At 46.6% G+C, this 21,504-nt stretch overlaps 1 protein-coding gene across 1 annotated transcript; it reads right to left on the bottom strand.

The window, feature by feature from the left end:
* Positions 1 to 600: 600 nt before the first annotated feature.
* Positions 601 to 16,103, bottom strand: LOC116408930. The gene is made up of 7 exons (XM_031897411.1): positions 16,035 to 16,103; positions 12,513 to 12,679; positions 10,158 to 10,277; positions 6,468 to 6,524; positions 4,883 to 5,092; positions 3,486 to 3,605; positions 601 to 1,035 (listed from the first exon to the last, which is right to left on the bottom strand). The coding sequence occupies exons 2-7, from the start codon at positions 12,657 to 12,659 to the stop codon at positions 1,030 to 1,032; spliced, it is 660 nt and encodes a 219-aa protein (XP_031753271.1). The 5' UTR covers positions 12,660 to 12,679; positions 16,035 to 16,103; the 3' UTR covers positions 601 to 1,029.
* Positions 16,104 to 21,504: the final 5,401 nt, after the last annotated feature.

The raw sequence follows: 21,504 nt of genomic DNA, 5'->3' as shown, positions 1-21,504 counted from the left end.
CTTTTCTCTGTAATAATAAAACAGTACCTGTACTTGATCCCAACTAAGATATAATTACCCCTTATTGGGGCAGAACAGCCCTATTAGGTTTATTTAATGGTTAAATGATTCCCTTTTCTCTGTAATAATAAAACAGTACCTGTACTTGATCCCAACTAAGATATAATTACCCCTTATTGGGGCAGAACAGCCCTATTGGGTTTATTTAATGGTTAAATGATTCCCTTTTCTCTGTAATAATAAAACAGTACCTGTACTTGATCCCAACTAAGATATAATTACCCCTTATTGGGGCAGAACAGCCCTATTGGGTTTATTTCATGGTTAAATGATTCCCTTTTCTCTGTAATAATAAAACAGTACCTGTACTTGATCCCAACTAAGACATAATTAACCTTTATTGAAGGTAAAACAATCCTATTGGGGTTAATTAAAGGGGACCTGTCATCCTGAAAAATAATCACAGATTTATCTCTATCATGTTAGTTGAGCAAAATAGACTTCACTTACACTAAATAAACAATATAAATCTTATTTCCTTCAGTGTTGAAATTGCTCAGTCACAGTAAGCAGGCAGCAGCCATTTTGTGGACACTGTTAGTAATGCCAAAATCCTGTTTATTTGATAAAATGGCTACACAATTAGATGGCGAGGAGGAAGGGGATAGTGCAGTGATATTTCTGAAGTGCTGGATGGAAAGTGAAAGTTCTTACCTGCTCCACCTCTATCCCTAAGGCATAGCAATTTATGATTGACAGCTGGGATTTTTATATGTGGGTGACAGGTCCCCTTTAATGTTTTAATTTATAAAGTATGGGGATCCATATTACACAGACACCCCTTATTCAGGAAAACCCAAGCAGTCTGGATAACAGATCCCATTCCTTTATATATAAGTATACATTGCTTCATCCTCTCTCAGTGATGCGCAATGCGAGTGGTCTCTGATTATTCCTGCCCCCGGGGCATTATGTACAGTGAGTGCAGCAGGTAAGTCTCCACCATTGTGTTTCACGGTTGAGGGTTATTCAGTTCTGAAGGAGAAGAGGAGATTTCATTATTAATAATATTAAACCTTTTGCCAGAGCCCTCTGCCCCCCGAGTCGCCAAAACCCCCCATGGGAGTCCAAAACCCCAGCCTGCAATGCTGGCAGCCCCTAGCAACGGGTGCTACCCATTGTCTCATCTATGGCTGGCAACATGTTTAATACAGGTGTCAGACCCCTTATCCGTAAACCCATTATCCAGACAGTTCCAAATTACGGAAAGGCCGTCTCCCATAGACTCCATTTTAATCAAATAATTCAAATTATGGAAAGACCCCTTATCCGGAAAACCCCAGGCTCTGAGCATTCTGGATAATGGGTCCCATACTGGTATAAAGAAGGGACCCTTTGCCATTGGCTTCTACATGAACTCGGCAAGTTTAATCTGGATTAAGTTGAATTTGGATTTTTAGCCTTTTAAACTCATAGTAAATCTCGCAAAAATTGCAGCATTTTTTCTCTGCAACTTTTTCAGAGAGAATTCGAATCAAGTTTAAAATCAAAAATTGATGGTTAATAAATGAGCCCCTAATTGTATAAAAATAGCTTCAGAGATGTTTTGCTTATTCTTTTGTGTTTTCTTTCCACAGATTATTATTCATATAATATACAGTTGGTTCATTTCCCTATGGTACCAAACTGTAAATTATATCCTTATAAACAGTGATGTCATCAGTTATAATCAGAGCATAGTGATGTCATTTCTGTCACATGACTCACTGAAACTTGAAATATGAGGATATTAGAAGTCACCTCTGAGTTCCATGGCCTGTATAAAAGCCCTCGGCCTTCAGCCATGGAACTCTTCTGTGACTTAAGGTGGCCATACACGGGCCAATTCAGCAGCTTATCGGCCCGTGTAGGGGCAGAAATGATGGCCATGCCTGACCAATATCTGGCCTGATATTGGCCACATTTTGATTGGGCAGTTTAAAAGATTAAGTTGGATTAGGGACCGCATCGGCTCATTGATGCGGTCCCTGAACCGACTGCCCCGTTGCCGCCATTATAATTCTTCACTTGTATGGGCACCTTTATAATATCCCTATATGTTACAATTGGGGGTACTTTATTCACTATATATTATAAGGAACTCCTTGGGGACTTATAATATCCCTATATGTTACAATTGGGGGCACTTTATTCACTATAGATTATAAGGAACTCCTCGGGAACTTATAATATCCCTATATGTTACAATAGTACAATATAGGGCACTTTATTCACTATATATTATAAGGAACTCCTCGGGGGCTTATAATATCCCTATATGTTACAATAGGGGGCACTTTATTCACTATATATTATAAGGAACTCCTCGGGAACTTATAATATCCCTATATGTTACAATAGGGGGCACTTTAATCACTATATATTATAAGGAACTCCTCGGGGGGCTTATAATATCCCTATATGTTACAATAGGGGGCACTTTATTCACTATATATTATAAGGAACTCCTCAGGGGCTTATAATATCCCTATAAGTTACAATAGGGGGCACTTTATTCACTATATATTATAAGGAACCCCTTGGGGGACTTATAATATCCCTATATGTTACAATAGGGGGCACTTTATTCACTATATATTATAAGGAACTCCTCGGGGACTTATAATATCCCTATATGTTACAATAGGGGGTACTTTATTCACTATATATTATAAGGAACTCCTCGGGAACTTATAATATCCCTATATGTTACAATAGGGGGCACTTTATTCACTATATATTATAAGGAACTCCTCGGGGGCTTATAATATGCCTATATGTTACAATAGGGGGCACTTTATTCACTATATATTATAAGGAACTCCTCGGGAACTTATAATATCCCTATATGTTACAATAGGGGGCACTTTATTCACTATATATTATAAGGAACTCCTCAGGGGGCTTATAATATCCCTATATGTTACAATAGGGGGCACTTTATTCACTATATATTATAAGGAACCCCTCGGGGACTTATAATATCCCTATAAGTTACAATAGGGGGCACTTTATTCACTATATATTATAAGGAACCCCTTGGGGGACTTATAATATCCCTATATGTTACAATAGGGGGCACTTTATTCACTATATATTATAAGGAACCCCTTGGGGGACTTATAATATCCCTATATGTTACAATAGGGGGCACTTTATTCACTATATATTATAAGGAACTCCTCGGGAACTTATAATATCCCTATATGTTACAATAGGGGGCACTTTATTCACTATATATTATAAGGAACTCCTCGGGGGCTTATAATATCCCTATATATTACAATAGGGGGTATTTTATTCACTATATGATCACTATTGTGTTACTAACGTGTGTTGGAGAAACACTAATATCCATAACATCGACCCCCATTCATGTTAGTTGCAGGCAGAAAATAAGTGTAATACAATATACAATAAAATGAAATAGAAAATAAATCAATTACCAGCATAAAGTATTGTTCGTCATTTAGAACTTTCCTTCCCAAAACAATGACAGAGACAGAGGTGAAGAAAGCGGTGAGAGCGAATAGGAGCACCAAGGAACTCACTGCCACCCGGAGACCCTGGGAGTAAAGAGAAAAGAAAAACAGATTAAAGGGGACCTGTCACCCTAAGAAATAATTCCAAATCCTTTTGAATCAGGTTAGTAGAGCAAAATAAACTTTACTTGCACTATTTCAATTATTGAATTTATTTTCCCTTCAGTCTTGGACTAGTAGTCACAGCCAGCAGGCCGGCGCCATTTTGTGTGCACTGTTATTAAGGCAAAGCTGTGTATCCCCCCAAAATCTTATGCATTTGCCATCTAGGGGATATCTAGGAAGTGCTGAATGGGAAGTTCAAGTAATTATTATTAAAAATCTGAGCTGTCAATCATATATTGCCTGCCCCGCCTCTATGCCTGCGGCATAGAGGCGGGGCAGGCAATATATGATTGACAGCTCAGATTTTTAAATACATTTATAACAGCTATGGATGATTTAGATGATCACTCTCAAAGGTGAACATCCCCTTTAAAGCTGTAGTTAAAGGGACACTATACCCCCAATGTAGGTCTCTATAAAAATATATTGCATAAACAACTTGTATGTAAAGCCCTGCTTCATCTAAATAAACCATTTTCATATAAATATACTTTTTTTTTAGCAGAATGTGCTATTGGGTAATCCTAAATAGGTAACTGCCATTTTATGTACTAAGCCCCGCCCCCTGGGATCATAGGAGTCCCAGTGCACACAAACAAGCCAAGGCACACATACATGCTAGGCCCCATCAGCCAATGAATGGGAAGAGTTCTGCCTTTTGCTCCCACACTACTTCCTGTTACAGGTAGAGCTGCATCACTTCCTGTCAGCTGATCTCTGAGGGAGCACACAGCCCATCACAAAATGGCGGCTCAAGGGAAAGGATGTAAAAGGGCAATATTTACTGATATATATGAGACATGGGGATAAAGGGACAGACTTGTTCAGTGCTGGGAAACTGTGCTTATTGCTCCCAACTCCAATTGCAGGAACAGAGAACAGGGAGCCGGATTTACTCACATCAGCTGGGATTCTCATTGGAGGATTTTTCGCATGTTAAAGCAGTCGCTGGCTGTGGGGATTTGGGGGAAAGTTTTATTGGGCAATATTGCTTTAAGAATACAGCCCTGATGTTGCTGGACTACAGCTCCCAGCATGCCCCAAGCTTCATTATATGTTACATTATTGTGGGATTTGTAGCCCAGTAACAACTGAGTAACATTGGGTTGATCTGCGCTGGGCAGCAGGGTTTAGTTACCCTTTAACCTTATTATGTTTTTTTATAGTACAAAGTGCAATAAATATATCAAACTCACATAAACCTCCTCGCTGTCATAGCCATAGTAGTAGTAGTAATCATAGCTATCTCTATCTGTTGTTCTTGATAAGTTGCAGTGAGTTGCTGCGTCATGGTACTGGGCAATCCAAGAAATGGTTGTTTCTCTGTACAGCTGAACCATATAAAGGATAAGCGCCACTGCCCCAAGCACTGCATTCACAGCATTAGATCCCAACGATGCCTTTATCTAAAATAATCAGAAACATATTCATTATGGGAGTCATATTTACAGTCACAGCCAGCAGGCCGGCGCCATTTTGTAAATATGATTCCAAAGGCAAAGCTTTATTTCCCCTAAAATCTAATGCAATTGCCATCAAGGTGATATCTAGGAAGTGCTGAATGGAAATTAAAAGTCATTATAATTGAAAATCTAAATCTAAATTAAAAATACCTATTTATAATAGGTATGGATGATTTAATTAAAAAAAAAGAATTTGGGTTTCATGTTCCCCCCCTTAAATCAAAAGATACCTACATTAAGACATAGGCGTGGTCACATCAAAATGTGTAAAAAATGTGCAACTTGAAGGGTAAGGAAAGAAATTTTGGCATTTTACTGCCAATAGATTCACCACGTTAGTGCCACCTAGAACCCTATATTTATTCTGCAGAAAGCTTTACCTGCCTGAGTAACAGCCCTAGAAGCTCCCTCTGTTTGTTTAAGATGCCATTTTAGCTTGGTCTCAGTAGCTTCCCTACTGTAGCTCTGGCTGGTAGCCAATTCTGATGGGAGGGGGAGTGAATTCTGATGGGAGGGAGAGTGAATTCTGATGGGAGGGAGGAGTAAATTCTAATGGGAGGGGGGAGTGAATTCTGATGGGAGGGGGAAGTGAATTCTGATGGGAGGGGGAGCAAATTCTGATGGGAGGGGGAGTGAATTCTGATGGGAGGGGGAACGAATTCTGATGGGAGGGGCAGCGAATTCTGATGGGAGGGGGAGCGAATTCTGATGGGAGGGGGAGTGAATTCTGATGGGAGGGGTAGGAGAGCAGACTTGTGCCCTGCCCTAAAGGATATTTCTGGGAGAGGAAGTCTGATTCCCTAAGAACATGTTTACAAAAAAGGAAACAAGAAATCCTGTGTTTCTATTGATAGAGGACTCAGTGTAGCATTCCTGTGAGTGCTTATGGCTGTATTTACATAGACCTTTCTGATAAAGCTACTGAGTTCGTACCTTTCCTTCTCCTAACTTATGAAAATGATCCCAATGGGAGGAGCAGCGGTAGTGTAATAATTCATCTACATTTTGGTAAAAGTTACTGGCAAGAGGGGCAACTGATTGATGTCCATTACACCCCCCCCCAGGTTTCCTGGTATAACCCACCCTCTGAATCTGTTTCATATCTAGTCTGTGTTTCTTATCCCAACCGGCTATACCCTTTGGGAATTCCTTATATCCCCACGCCGTACATGCCACGGGCCAAAATGTAAACCCTATGGGGCAGTTTTTCACTGTGCCTTAAAAATCTGTACAATCGTATGATCATATTCCAGCTATACACAGTTTGTATTCGTACAGTTCATCATTATTAGAGGAAAACACCATGTTTTTTTATTACCATTTTAACATTTTCTGTCGTTGCCAAAACCACAGTCATACATCCCGCGTAAATGCCCTTTAGAAAAGAATAAAAACGTTGTCAAAAAAATTATATACAATAGTTGCATTTATGTTTGTTTGAAGATGGTAAAACCTATATACACAGCACAAACACACACAAAAATGATACGTCAAGCGCTATTTCAAAGTATAGGTATGGGATCCCTTATCTGGAAACCTGTTATCCAGAAAGCTCAGAATTACCAAAAGCCTGTCTCCCATAGACTCCAGTCCTATTGGGTTTATTTAATGGTTAAATGATTCCCTTTTCTCTGTAATAATAAAACAGTACCTGTACTTGATCCCAACTAAGATATAATTACCCCTTATTGGGGGAAGAACAGCCCTATTGGGTTTATTTAATGGTTAAATGATTCCCTTTTCTCTGTAATAATAAAACAGTACCTGTACTTGATCCCAACTAAGATATAATTACCCCTTATTGGGGGCAGAACAGCCCTATTGGGTTTATTTAATGGTTAAATGATTCCCTTTTCTCTGTAATAATAAAACAGTATCTGTACTTGATCCCAACTAAGATATAATTACCCCTTATTGGGGGCAGAACAGCCCTATTGGGTTTATTTAATGGTTAAATGATTCCCTTTTCTCTGTAATAATAAAACAGTACCTGTACTTGATCCCAACTAAGATATAATTACCCCTTATTGGGGGCAGAACAGCCCTATTGGGTTTATTTAATGGTTAAATGATTCCCTTTTCTCTGTAATAATAAAACAGTACCTGTACTTGATCCCAACTAAGATATAATTACCCCTTATTGGGGGAAGAACAGCCCTATTGGGTTTATTTAATGGTTAAATGATTCCCTTTTCTCTGTAATAATAAAACAGTACCTGTACTTGATCCCAACTAAGATATAATTACCCCTTATTGGGGGAAGAACAGCCCTATTGGGTTTATTTAATGGTTAAATGATTCCCTTTTCTCTGTAATAATAAAACAGTACCTGTACTTGATCCCAACTAAGATATAATTACCCCTTATTGGGGCAGAAAAGCCCTATTGGGTTTATTTCATGGTTAAATGATTCCCTTTTCTCTGTAATAATAAAACAGTACCTGTACTTGATCCCAACTAAGATATAATTACCCCTTATTGGGGCAGAACAGCCCTATTGGGTTTATTTCATGGTTAAATGATTCCCTTTTCTCTGTAATAATAAAACAGTACCTGTACTTGATCCCAACTAAGATATAATTACCCCTTATTGGGGGCAGAACAGCCCTATTGGGTTTATTTAATGGTTAAATGATTCCCTTTTCTCTGTAATAATAAAACAGTACCTGTACTTGATCCCAACTAAGATATAATTACCCCTTATTGGGGGCAGAACAGCCCTATTGGGTTTATTTAATGGTTAAATAAGGGTGGATCTGTTTATGGGCGCTGGGACATGAGTATCACCTGACCGTGTTAATGATATTAATGAGAGAGGGGTTGGGGTATATCTATCTAACTGAAAGCCAAGATTGTAGGAACAGAGGCTGTTCTTGGGCTTGGAATGTCTTTCAAAGGTGAGTGGAGAAGAAAATGAAGAGTAAGGCCATTTCTACTGTTGTGCCAACCCTAGCCCCCAGCTTCCTCCCATATATTCTCTGCTGAAGTTCCCCTGGGTGCCGAAACTGCCCTAAATCTGCCGCTTAGTGTAGGGAAGTTAAAGGCGCCATCATGCCTTGACTTCTGACCTCTGACCTTCCCCAATAGGGATCTCGCTGGGGCACGCGTAGCCAAAGCTGATTCAGGAGGCAGATTCGGAGGCATGTGCCCAAGCAACATCCATTCAGCGCTCTGACAGAAGGGCATCAGGAGACGGGGCAGAAAGCCCGACAGATTGTGGGAGAAAATCCCAGAAAAGGGGTGCCTCTCTCGTAAAGTCTTGAATGTGAGTGTGTGAGAAAGTGCTCCTCATGCTCTTATCCTATCCCGACTCATGCTCTCATCCTATCCCGACTCATGCTCTCATCCTATCACAACTGGGCTACTGTAACCTGCTACTAACCGGCCTCCCTAACTCCCATCTTTCCCCCCTACAGTCTGTATTAAATACTGCTGCCAGAATTCTCCCCCTCTCACCCAGGAGAGTTCAGGCCCTTCCCCTGCTAAAGTCCTTATCGTGGCTTCCTATTAAACAAAGAATATCTTACAAACTCCTTCTCTTAACCTTTCCCCCATTCCTCTGCCCCCTCACTACATCTCTTCCCTTGTGTCTCCGTACGTTCCTGGCCGACTCCTCTGCCCCTCACTACATCTCTTCCCTTGTGTCTCCGTACGTTCCTGGCCGACTCCTCTGCTCCTCACTACATCTCTTCCCTTGTGTCTCCGTACGTTCCTGCCGACTCCTCTGCTCCTCACTACATCCCTTCCCTTGTGTCTCCGTACGTTCCTGGCTGACTCCTCTGCTCCTCACTACATCTCTTCCCTTGTGTCTCCGTACATTCCTGTCGACTCCTCTGCTCCTCCTCTGCCCCTTACTGCATCTCTTCCCTTGTGTCTCTGTACGTTCCTTCCTGGCCGACTCCTCTGCTCCTCCTCTGCCCCTCACTACATCTCTTCCCTTGTGTCTCCGTACGTTCCTGCCGACTCCTCTGCTCCTCACTACATCTCTTCCCTTGTGTCTCCGTACATTCCTGTCGACTCCTCTGCTCCTCCTCTGCCCCTTACTGCATCTCTTCCCTTGTGTCTCTGTACGTTCCTTCCTGGCCGACTCCTCTGCTCCTCCTCTGCCCCTCACTACATCTCTTCCCTTGTGTCTCCGTACGTTCCTGCCGACTCCTCTGCTCCTCACTACATCTCTTCCCTTGTGTCTCCGTACGTTCCTGGCCGACTCCTCTGCTCCTCACTACATCTCTTCCCTTGTGTCTCCGTACGTTCCTGCCGACTCCTCTGCTCCTCACTACATCTCTTCCCTTGTGTCTCCGTACGTTCCTGCCGACTCCTCTGCTCCTCACTACATCTCTTCCCTTGTGTCTCCGTACGTTCCTGCCGACTCCTCTGCTCCTCACTACATCTCTTCCCTTGTGTCTCCGTATGTTCCTGGGCAACTCCTCTGCTCCTCACAGAGCAACCGCTTGGTTGTGCCCCCCCCACTACTACTGCTGTTTCACACCTTAACCCTTTCTGTCCTGCTGCCCCTCACATTGGGAATGCCCTCCCTGATTTTCTCCCTCAGTCTGTTTAAAACTAAACTTAAAGACTCCCTATTGGAGCACTCGCCCAGCACCTGATCCGGGAACTGGCACTTATTATATTATATTGTCACCCACTGTGACCTACAGCACTTATATTTGCCTATTTGTTTCTGTAAGTTACCCTCCCATATAGATTGTAAGCTCTACGGGGCAGGGACCTCCATCCTCTTGTGTCTTTGTCTGTTAACTTATTGCAACTGTATCTTGAATTTATCTGTATTTATTGTTATACTGTGTATTTATCTATTATCTTAATAACCCCCTGTTTGTATCAATGTATTCTACTGTACAGCGCTGGGTACATAAGTAGCACTTTATAAATAAAGATATACATACTGTACATACATACATACACACATACATACATACATACACACATACATAATACATACAAATACACACACATATATACACTGTAAGGGGAGCAAATATCTTACCACCAAGCCGCCCCAAAAGTAAACTCGACTTTGTGTGGTTAATGAATATAATTCCTCCTCGGCCGCAGTCATGATGATTCCAAACGATATCTGCATCAGCCCAGCGAGGATCAGCACGGTCTGCAAGGAAAGGGAATCTCTTAACCTGTGACTTAGGGGCACATTTACAAAAACTAGAATTTTTTTTACTTGACATGATATTTTTTGCAAAAAACAACAAAATTCTTGTATTTATTAAATGTCACAATAATGTTGGCAGGGTGGAACAAAAATATTGAGTCTGATATTCACGATTGTCTGAGAAATTATTAAAATTTAAATGGCCGTTCAGTACTTAAGCAGCCATTTTAGGAGCATTGGCCCTGATCCTTGGAAATCAATACTGTGTTTTAGTTCCACTTGAAACTGGGTGAAATAAAAAAAAATGATGGGATTAACTTTCCCTTGAAGGTGTGAAATAGAAAACAATGTTACGTGACCCTTCCTAGTATCTTGCTTGATCCTTGGCCTTGGTTGCCCTTACACCTGGCCTAACTTTCCCATGCCTGCTCCCTGCCCTACCCATGTCCTGTTATTCAGCCTTTGCCTACTCGCTGCACCTTGACCTATTCCCTGACTTTGCCTGACCAGAACTTGGACTTTGCCTTGTCTGCCCTGACCCCTGGACTTGCCTTTGCTCAATTAGCCAGGAATGAAGAGCCCAATTACCCGGCCTGCCTACCAGCTACCCACACCCAATGCCCCCTGAGATACCCTTACATCCCAAGGATATTGCACAGACAAATGTTTCCCCCTTTGCAAAATTAAGTCCCAGGGCCACCATCACGGGGGCACAGGGGGGACAGTTGTCCCGGGTCTTGATGATCCTCGTTCTTTAAAGAATTCCGGGCCCTGATTGGTTGCGCCCCATGTGTGTGTGATGTCAGTACGCACGGGGTGCAACCATATAAAAGTATGGGCTGCAGGGGGAGCCAGGGACAGATGCAGCCAAAGGACTGAGAAGGCAGGCGGAAACAGGAGGTTGGAGTTGGGGGGGAGCCCCTGGAGGGAGGACGATGCTGTGGGGAGCTGATGGATGCTGAGGGGGAGCTGCAGGATGCTGGGGAGTGGAGCTGGAGGATGCTGAGGGGGGAGCTGGAGAATCCTGAGGGGGGGAGCTGCAGGATGCTGGGGGGAGCTGCAGGATGCTGGGGCGGAGCTGCAGGATGCTGAGGGTTGGAGCTGCAGGATGCTGGGGGGAGCTGCAGGATGCTGAGGGGGAGCTGCAGGATGCTGGGGGGGAGCTGGAGGATGCTTAGGGGGGAGCTGCAGGATGCTGGGGGGGAGCTGCAGGATGCTGGGGAGTGGAGCTGGAGGATTCTGAGGGGGGGAGATGGAGGATCCTGAGGGGGGGACCTGCAGGATGCTGAGGGGGGAGCTGCAGGATGCTGGGGGGGGCATTGCATGATGCTGGGGGGGAGCTGGAGGATGCTGAGGGGGGGAGCTGCAGGATGCTGAGGGGGAGCTGCAGGATGCTGGGGGGGAGCTGCAGGATGCTGAGGGGGAGCTGCAGGATGCTGGGGGGGAGCTGGAGGATGCTGAGGGGGGGAGCTGCAGGATGCTGAGGGGGAGCTGCAGGATGCTGGGGGGGAGCTGGAGGATGCTGAGGGGGGAGCTGCAGGATGCTGGGGAGTGGAGCTGGAGGATTCTGAGGGGGGGAGCTGGAGGATCCTGAGGGGGGGGAGCTGCAGGATGCTGGGGGGGGAGCTGCAGGATGCTGGGGGGGAGCTGCAGGATGCTGAGGGGGGAGCTGCAGGATGCTGGGGGGGCATTGCATGATGCTGGGGGGGAGCTGGAGGATGCTGAGGGGGGGAGCTGGAGGATGCTGAGGAGGGGAGCTGCAGGATGCTGAGGGGGAGCTGCAGGATGCTGGGGGGGGAGCTGCAGGATGCTAAGGGGGAGCTGCAGGATGCTGGGGGGGAGCTGCAGGATGCTGAGGGGGAGCAGGAAGCAGTGGGGAGTGGGCCATAGTATTAGGACACAGGGGGTGGACCAGCAATGTTTAAGGGGGCCCTGGGATGGCACCAATGCAAAATGTAACCCCTGGCTACCAATGTTTTAGGGGGGCCCTGGCTACCAATGTCTGTGTGTCCTTTGTACTGATGGCAGTGGTTTCTGGGGAAGGGCCATTGGGGGCATGGGAGGAGGGGCCCAGAAAATGTTGTTGTGAGGGGCCCCATGATTTCTGATGGCGGCCCTGAAGTTGAAAGCTGTATCAGTGCTGGAGCGCCTTCTCCCTGCAGTTGGGAACATGATGGTGCACAATAACTCCCTGAGCAATATCAGCGTCAGTACCAGAGCGGCCATTTTACTCACACCCAGCGCCTTCATGTGCAGCTCCTTATGCGCCTTAAAGGTCACCGGGGTCTTTTTAGCCCCAGAAGCGGTTGCAGCATCATCTGTTGCCGGCAGAATCTGAGTGGTGATGCTGAGGTTTCCCACTTGGGCAGTGCTGACAGCCATTTTGGCCCAGGAAGTTGTTCCTGTAAAGAAAAGTAACATTTAAAAAGGAAAAAAACACATTTTTTTTGCAGAAAGGAGAAGAAAAAAACAACATTGTGGGGTTCATGGCATTAAGTGCGGGTTATTTAATGGTATTTGGCTGCAAAACTCCATTATAATAACAATCAGTGTTTATTGCACATCTGAAAATATCTTTAAATGCAGCGAGTTCATTTATACCATGGCCGGCAGTGACCACAATGCAGCCCTTTACTTAAAGGCAAACTAAACCCCACAATGAATACGTAACCAACAGACAGTTTATATTATGTTAAGTGGCCTATTAAAGAATCTCCCAAACTGGAATATATATATCAGTAAATATTGCCCTTTTACATCCTTTCCCTTGAGCCGCCATTTAGGGCTGTAGTCCTCAAACTATAGCCCACTCACGGCTGCACCCTCTGGCTCCCCCTGCACCCTCCGGCTCCCCCCTGTGCCCTCTGACTCCCCCCTGCACCCTCTGAATACCCCATGCACCCTCCGGCTCCCCCCTGTGCCCTCTGACTCCCCCCTGCACCCTCTGAATACCCCATGCACCCTCCGGCTCCCCCCTGTGCCCTCTGACTCCCCCCTGCACCCTCTGAATACCCCATGCACCCTCCGGCTCCCCCCTGTGCCCTCTGACTCCCCCCTGCACCCTCTGAATACCCCATGCACCCTCCGGCTCCCCCCTGTGCCCTCTGACTCCCCCCTGCACCCTCTGAATACCCCATGCACCCTCCGGCTCCCCCCCTGTGCCCTCTGGCTCCCCCCTGCATCCTCCGGCTCCTCCCTGCACCCTCCAGCTCCTCCCTGTGCCCTCCGGCTCCCCCCTGCACCCTCTGGCTCCCCCCTGCACCCCCCGGCTCCCCCCTGTGCCCTCCGACTCCCCCCTCCAACTACCCCCTGCACCCCCCAGCTCCCCCCTGTAACCTCTGACTCCCCCCCTGCACCCTCCGACTCCCCCCTGCACCCTCTGGCTCCCCCCTGCACCCTCTGGCTCCCTCTCTCCACCCCCCGGCTCCCCCCTGTGCCCTCCGACTCCCCCCTGCACCCTCCTACTCCCCCCTGCACCCTCCAGATCCCCTCTGCACCCTCTGGCTCCCCCCTGAGTCCTCTGGCTCCCTCCAGCTCCCCCCTGCACTCACCAACTCCACCCTGCACCCTCCAGCTCCCCCCTGCACCCTCCGGCTCCTCCCTGCGCCCTCCGGCGCCACCCTATGCCCTCCCTGCTCCCCTGCTGCGTCTGCAGACAGGTAGTAGCCAGGGGTGAGGACGCAGTGGGGGCCGGGTAAATTACCATAGTTTGAGGATTGTTTAAACACAGTTCACAGAAATAAAAAGAACCCTATAAAAATCATGGCAGTGTCTCTTTAAAATAACAAAGTTCTATCCTAAAACTTGCAGCCGCGGCTCAGCCAGGAGGAGCCCAGTCCGGTGCAGAAGGTCCCTGGTTCTAATCCTGACACAGGACTTCATATTTTTTTTTATTAACTTTTTAAAAACGAATTTAAGAGTAAAAGTCATGTTTCAAAAGACGCAATGGGAACACAACTCCCCAGCAGCTCCTTGTTGAATAAGTGGAAATGTTTCTGGCTTTGACTTACCCTTTATCAGACGAGACTCGAGGCGCGTTGCCTGTTTTTGTGAGCTGATAAAATATTTGTTTTCCCTTTCGCAATGAGGAAAAGCCGCAATGGTTTCCGTTATATTGATTTAAGCCAAAGCTTTTCTGCTCAAGGGAGACAGTTTGGTGTTTGTTGCACAATTATTGTCATGTGTGAGTAACGGCCGGAATGTAACGGCTGCTATTAAAGGGGATACAAACCCTGCTGCCCAGCGCGGCTCAACCCAACGTTACTCAGTTGTTACTGGGCTACAAATCCCACAATAATGTAACATATAATGAAGCTTGGGGCATGCTGGGAGCTGTAGTCCAGCAACATCAGGGCTGTATTCTTAAAGCAATATTGCCCAATAAAACTTTCCCCCAAATCCCCACAGCCAGCGACTGCTTTAACATGCGAAAAATCCTCCAATGAGAATCCCAGCTGATGTGAGTAAATCCGGCTCCCTGTTCTCTGTTCCTGCAATTGGAGTTGGGAGCAATAAGCACAGTTTCCCAGCACTGAACAAGTCTGTCCCTTTATCCCCATGTCTGATTCCTGTGCCATATAATGAGGGGAGAAAATGCCATCATTATCTCTATATGTAAGGTACCAGCAAGGGGCCTGACACAGTGCTGGGAATCAGCATTCTCACTGGGCAGTTCTTTTGCATTTATAATCAACTTATTTATCAGTACAATTCTCATTGGGGAATTTCCTTGCATCTATAATGATGGTTTTTGGCAACTTCTATAGCAAAACTAGGGGGCGCCGTGGGGCAGCATCACAGTTGGGGTTATATCCCCTTTAAAAGTATACAGTCAGTTTTAAGTACTGTATGATGTATAAAGTGTCATTTAGAGACAGAAGTAAAGCCAGTCTTCCTTTTTGTCTTCTCTTTCTGGTGTTTGTTTTTAATCTTTTGTGCCGTTTCTAAGCAACTTTTCAATTGGTCTTCATTATTTTATTTTGATAGTTTTTAAAAAATTTGCCTTCTCCTTTTAACTCTTTGCAGCTTTAAAATAAGGGGTCGTGATGAGCAAATTTCTGCATTTCGCCATTTGCAGATTGTTTAGTGCAAAAATTTGTTCAAAAGAAGTTACACATTTTTTGTCAAAGGGACAGATTAGCTCATCACTAATGGGGGTCACTGACCCCGGCAGCCAAACCCTATTGCTCTGTGAGGCTCCAGTTTTATTGTTATTGTTACTTTGTGTAACTTTCATTTCCAATCGGCCCCTCTCCTCTTCCCATATCAGCCTCTCATCCAAGCCACACCCTGGTTGCTAAGGTAACTTGGACCCTAGCAACCAAATAACTGCAGAAACTCCAAACTGGAGAGTAGCTGAACTGAAAAAGAAATAACTAAAAAAAAACTACAAATAATAAAAAATGAGGACCAATTGCAAGTTTTCTTAGACTATTACTCTCTACATTATACTAAAGGTTAACTCTATGGTGGACAGCCCCTTAAATGACTATGTTACTACACAGATTCAGCCAATCCTGGTCCTTCATCTGTTGCAGCCTCGGTGTCAGGGAATTTACAGACCAGAAGGAGGAAACAGGGAGGGGGGAGGCCAATTAAGGTCAGTGGAGGGAGATGGGATTTGGTGCCGAGCTCCCCTTTATATTAATAACAAGTACTGTGACTATACTAAGACTCCCTGCAGTTTCCAGCTATTACTGAATGCTGAAGGATGCTGGGAGTTGTAGTTTAGCAAACAACACAATGTACAAGACTCACCAACCAGCCGTCGCTGCTGCTTTAGAACAAATATTATGGTGGGCGGTGCCTGTGGCCCTGTTTTGTACAAGGGGCCAATCAGAGGGGCGAAGGGGCGGGACCTTGCGTCATATTGCAACAGATGCTGAAGGGGCGATTTAAAGAGAAAGATAAAACTTTCTAATTTAAAGGGACGGTAATACTATAAAGTCAAAAGCTTTTTCTGTTTTTATTTAAAGCTTGTGTCTGTCATTAACAAATAAACTATTTATTGGCAACAGAAGTTTTATAAAACAAATGTTTTCAAATGATAGTTCTGTAGAGAGCCATGAATAACATTTAACCACAGACTGTCCATATAATTAAAGGAACAGTAACACCAAAAAATGAAAGTGTATCAAAGTAATTAATTTATAATGTACTGTTGCCCTGCACTGGTACAGCTGGGGTGTTTGCTACAGAAACCCTACTATAGTTTATATAAATACCCCGCTGTGTAGCCCCGGGGGCAGCCATTCCTGCACTGGTACAGCTGGGGTGTTTGCTACAGAAACCCTACTATAGTTTATATAAATACCCCGCTGTGTAGCCCCGGGGGCAGCCATTCCTCCACCGGTACAGCTGGGGTGTTTGCTACAGAAACCCTACTATAGTTTATATAAATACCCCGCTGTGTAGCCCCGGGGGCAGCCATTCCTGTACAGCTGGGGTGTTTGCTACAGAAACCCTACTATAGTTTATATAAATACCCCGCTGTGTAGCCCCGGGGGCAGCCATTCCTCCACCGGTACAGCTGGGGTGTTTGCTACAGAAACCCTACTATAGTTTATATAAATACCCCGCTGTGTAGCCCCGGGGGCAGCCATTCCTGCACCGGTACAGCTGGGGTGTTTGCTACAGAAACCCTACTATAGTTTATATAAATACCCCGCTGTGTAGCCCCGGGGGCAGCCATTCCTGTACAGCTGGGGTGTTTGCTACAGAAACCCTACTATAGTTTATATAAATACCCCGCTGTGTAGCCCCGGGGGCAGCCATTCCTGCACTGGTACAGCTGGGGTGTTTGCTACAGAAACCCTACTATAGTTTATATAAATACCCCGCTGTGTAGCCCCGGGGGCAGCCATTCCTGCACTGGTACAGCTGGGGTGTTTGCTACAGAAACCCTACTATAGTTTATATAAATACCCCGCTGTGTAGCCCCGGGGGCAGCCGTTCCTGCACCGGTACAGCTGGGGTGTTTGCTACAGAAACCCTACTATAGTTTATATAAATACCCCGCTGTGTAGCCCCGGGGGCAGCCATTCCTGCCCTGGTACAGCTGGGGTGTTTGCTACAGTAACACTACTATAGTTTATATAAATACCCCGCTGTGTAGCCCCCGGGGCAGCCATTCCTGCACTAGTACAGCTGGGGTGTTTGCTACAGAAACCCTACTATAGTTTATATAAATACCCCGCTGTGTAGCCCCCGGGGCAGCCATTCCTGCACTGGTACAGCTGGGGTGTTTGCTACAGAAACCCTACTATAGTTTATATAAATACCCCGCTGTGTAGCCCCCGGGGCAGCCATTCCTGCACTGGTACAGCTGGGGTGTTTGCTACAGAAACCCTACTATAGTTTATATAAATACCCCGCTGTGTAGCCCCGGGGGCAGCCATTCCTGCACTAGTACAGCTGGGGTGTTTGCTACAGAAACCCTACTATAGTTTATATAAATACCCCGCTGTGTAGCCCTGGGGGCAGCCATTCCTGCACCGGTACAGCTGGGGTGTTTGCTACAGAAACCCTACTATAGTTTATATAAATACCCCGCTGTGTAGCCCTGGGGGCAGCCATTCCTGCACCGGTACAGCTGGGGTGTTTGCTACAGAAACCCTACTATAGTTTATATAAATACCCCGCTGTGTAGCCTCGGGGGCAGCCATTCCTGCACTAGTACAGCTGGGGTGTTTGCTACAGAAACCCTACTATAGTTTATATAAATACCCCGCTGTGTAGCCCTGGGGGCAGCCATTCCTGCACCGGTACAGCTGGGGTGTTTGCTACAGAAACCCTACTATAGTTTATATAAATACCCCGCTGTGTAGCCCCGGGGGCAGCCGTTCCTGCACTGGTACAGCTGGGGTGTTTGCTACAGAAACCCTACTATAGTTTATATAAATACCCCGCTGTGTAGCCCCGGGGGCAGCCATTCCTGCACTGGTACAGCTGGGGTGTTTGCTACAGAAACCCTACTATAGTTTATATAAATACCCCGCTGTGTAGCCCCGGGGGCAGCCATTCCTGCACTGGTACAGCTGGGGTGTTTGCTACAGAAACCCTACTATAGTTTATATAAATACCCCGCTGTGTAGCCCCGGGGGCAGCCGTTCCTGCACTGGTACAGCTGGGGTGTTTGCTACAGAAACCCTACTATAGTTTATATAAATACCCCGCTGTGTAGCCCCGGGGGCTCAAGTACCTGTACTTGATCCCAACTAAGATATAATTACCCCTTATTGGGGCAGAACAGCCCTATTGGGTTTATTTCATGGTTAAATGATTCCCTTTTCTCTGTAATAATAAAACAGTACCTGTACTTGATCCCAACTAAGATATAATTACCCCTTATTGGGGGCAGAACAGCCCTATTGGGTTTATTTCATGGTTAAATGATTCAGTAGACTTAAGGTATGAAGATCCAAATTACAGAAAGGTCCCATATCCAGAAAATCCCAGGTCCTGAGCATTCTGGATAACAGGTCCCATACCTGTATAGTATGCTATTTGATAAGATATATTCAATAATGATGGGTTAATACCATGTATAGTATATAGCTGATAATATTTATACTTTACATGTACTCTGTGTGGGGGGCACATATATAAATCTGGGTTTGGGGGGGGGAACTTAGACTTTGGATTGGACTTTAAAGTACATTAATGTTTCCCAAACTCAAAAGTCTTTAAAAAAAATGTATTCCAAACTCCATATTGAAATCATACAGACCCATAATGATCCGCCTTCAGTGATTTGTACCCCTCTAGCACTTAGTTACAGGGGCTGCCAGCCTGGGCACTGCCAATTACAAGTATAAGGCGCCAGTAAGTAATTCTTTCCCTTTGCTGCTTGTTTCTCCCCGTTACTATGCAGCGAGTCCCTAGTGATTATTCCTTTATTAGTCAAGCGGCTTTTATATCCGGCTGGTTATTATGTCGCGGTGGGAATTAAACTGCCTCCTGAATTAGAACTGAGCTGATATTCCTGAATGTGGCAGCAGCGATGGTACCAGCCCTTCTCCCCTGGGTATGCCAAGCTCATATAAACTCTGAGGCACAGCATTAGCCTGGCACATCCTAGGCTGCCATGGGACCCACGTGCCCGAGTCCCGCTGATTAAACATTAATATTTCCTTTCATTGTTCATCCGAGGAATCTGCATGTGAGTTGCCAGTCTGCTGGGCACCTACTGGGCACCGGGTCTGTACAACTACTGGGCACCGGGTCTGTACAACTACTGGGCACCGGGTCTGTACAACTACTGGGCACCGGGTCTGTACAACTACTGGGCACCGTGTCTGTACAACTACTGGGCACCGGGTCTGTACAACTACTGGGCACCGGGTCTGTACAACTACTGGGCACCGTGTCTGTACAACTACTGGGCACTGGGTCTGTACAACTACTGGGCACCGGGTCTGTACAACTACTGGGCACTGGGTCTGTACAACTACTGGGCACCGGGTCTGTACAACTACTGGGCACCGGGTCTGTACAACTACTGGGCACTGGGTCTGTACAACTACTGGGCACTGGGGCTGTACAACTACTGGGCTCCTACTGGGCACCGGGTCTGTACAACTACTGGGCACCGGGTCTAGGGGTGTAAGGCAGTCACGGTTGGGCCCCCGTACCAGTACCACTCTAGGGGTGTAAGGCAGTTAGGGTTGTGCCCCCGTACCAGTACCACTCTAGGGGTGTAAGGCAGTTAGGATTGGGTCCCTGTACCAGTATGGCTCTAGGGGTGTAAGGCAGTTAGGGTTGGGCCCCCGTACCAGTACCACTCTAGGGGTGTAAGGCAGTTAGGGTTGGCCCCCGTACCAGTACATCTCTAGGGGTGTAAGGCAGTTAGGGTTGGGCCCCGTACCAGTAACACTCTAGGGGTGTAAGGCAGTTAGGGTTGGGTCCCCGTACCAGTACCACTCTAGGGGTGTAAGGCAGTTAGGGTTGGGCCCCCGTACCAGTACCACTCTAGGGGTGTAAGGCAGTTAGGGTTGGGCCCCCGTACCAGTACTGCTCTAGGGGTGTAAGGCAGTTAGGGTTGGGTCCCCATACCAATACCACTCTAGGGGTGTAAGGCAGTTAGGGTTTGGCCCCGTACCAGTACCACTCTAGGGGTGTAAGGCAGTTAGGGTTTGGCCCCTGTACCAGTACCGCTCTAGGGGTGTAAGGCAGTTAGGGTTGGGCCCCCATACCAATACCACTCTAGGGGTGTAAGGCAGTTAGGGTTGGGTCCCTGTACCAGTACCGCTCTAGGGGTGTAAGGCAGTTAGGGTTGGGCCCCATACCAATACCACTCTAGGGGTGTAAGGCAGTTAGGGTTGGGTCCCCGTACCAGTACCACTCTAGGGGTGTAAGGCAGTTAGGGTTTGGCCCCTGTACCAGTACCACTCTAGGGGTGTAAGGCAGTTAGGGTTGGGCCCCGTACCAGTACCGCTCTAGGGGTGTAAGGCAGTTAGGGTTGGGCCCCTGTACCAGTACCACTCTAGGGGTGTAAGGCAGTTAGGGTTTGGCCCCGTACCAGTACCACTCTAGGGGTGTAAGGCAGTTAGGGTTTGGCCCCTGTACCAGTACCGCTCTAGGGGTGTAAGGCAGTTAGGGTTGGGCCCCCATACCAATACCACTCTAGGGGTGTAAGGCAGTTAGGGTTGGGTCCCTGTACCAGTACCACTCTAGGGGTGTAAGGCAGTTAGGGTTGGGCCCCGTACCAGTACCGCTCTAGGGGTGTAAGGCAGTTAGGGTTGGGCCCCTGTACCAGTACCGCTCTAGGGGTGTAAGGCAGTTAGGGTTGGGCCCCCATACCAATACCACTCTAGGGGTGTAAGGCAGTTAGGGTTGGGTCCCTGTACCAGTACCACTCTAGGGGTGTAAGGCAGTTAGGGTTGGGCCCCGTACCAGTACCGCTCTAGGGGTGTAAGGCAGTTAGGGTTGGGCCCCTGTACCAGTACCGCTCTAGGGGTGTAAGGCAGTTAGGGTTGGGCCCCCATACCAATACCACTCTAGGGGAGTAAGGCAGTTAGGGTTGGGTCCCTGTACCAGTACCACTCTAGGGGTGTAAGGCAGTTAGGGTTGGGCCCCCATACCAATACCACTCTAGGGGTGTAAGGCAGTTAGGGTTGGGCCCCCGTACCAGTACCACTCTAGGGGTGTAAGGCAGTTAGGGTTGGGTCCCTGTACCAGTACCACTCTAGGGGTGTAAGGCAGTTAGGGTTGGGCCCCGTACCAGTAC

Source organism: Xenopus tropicalis, chromosome 2 (assembly GCF_000004195.4).
Source record: "Xenopus tropicalis strain Nigerian chromosome 2, UCB_Xtro_10.0, whole genome shotgun sequence".
Lineage (NCBI taxonomy): Eukaryota > Metazoa > Chordata > Amphibia > Anura > Pipidae > Xenopus > Xenopus tropicalis.
Note: the sequence above shows the minus strand (reverse complement) of the source record. Positions and strands in the feature narration are given on the sequence as shown.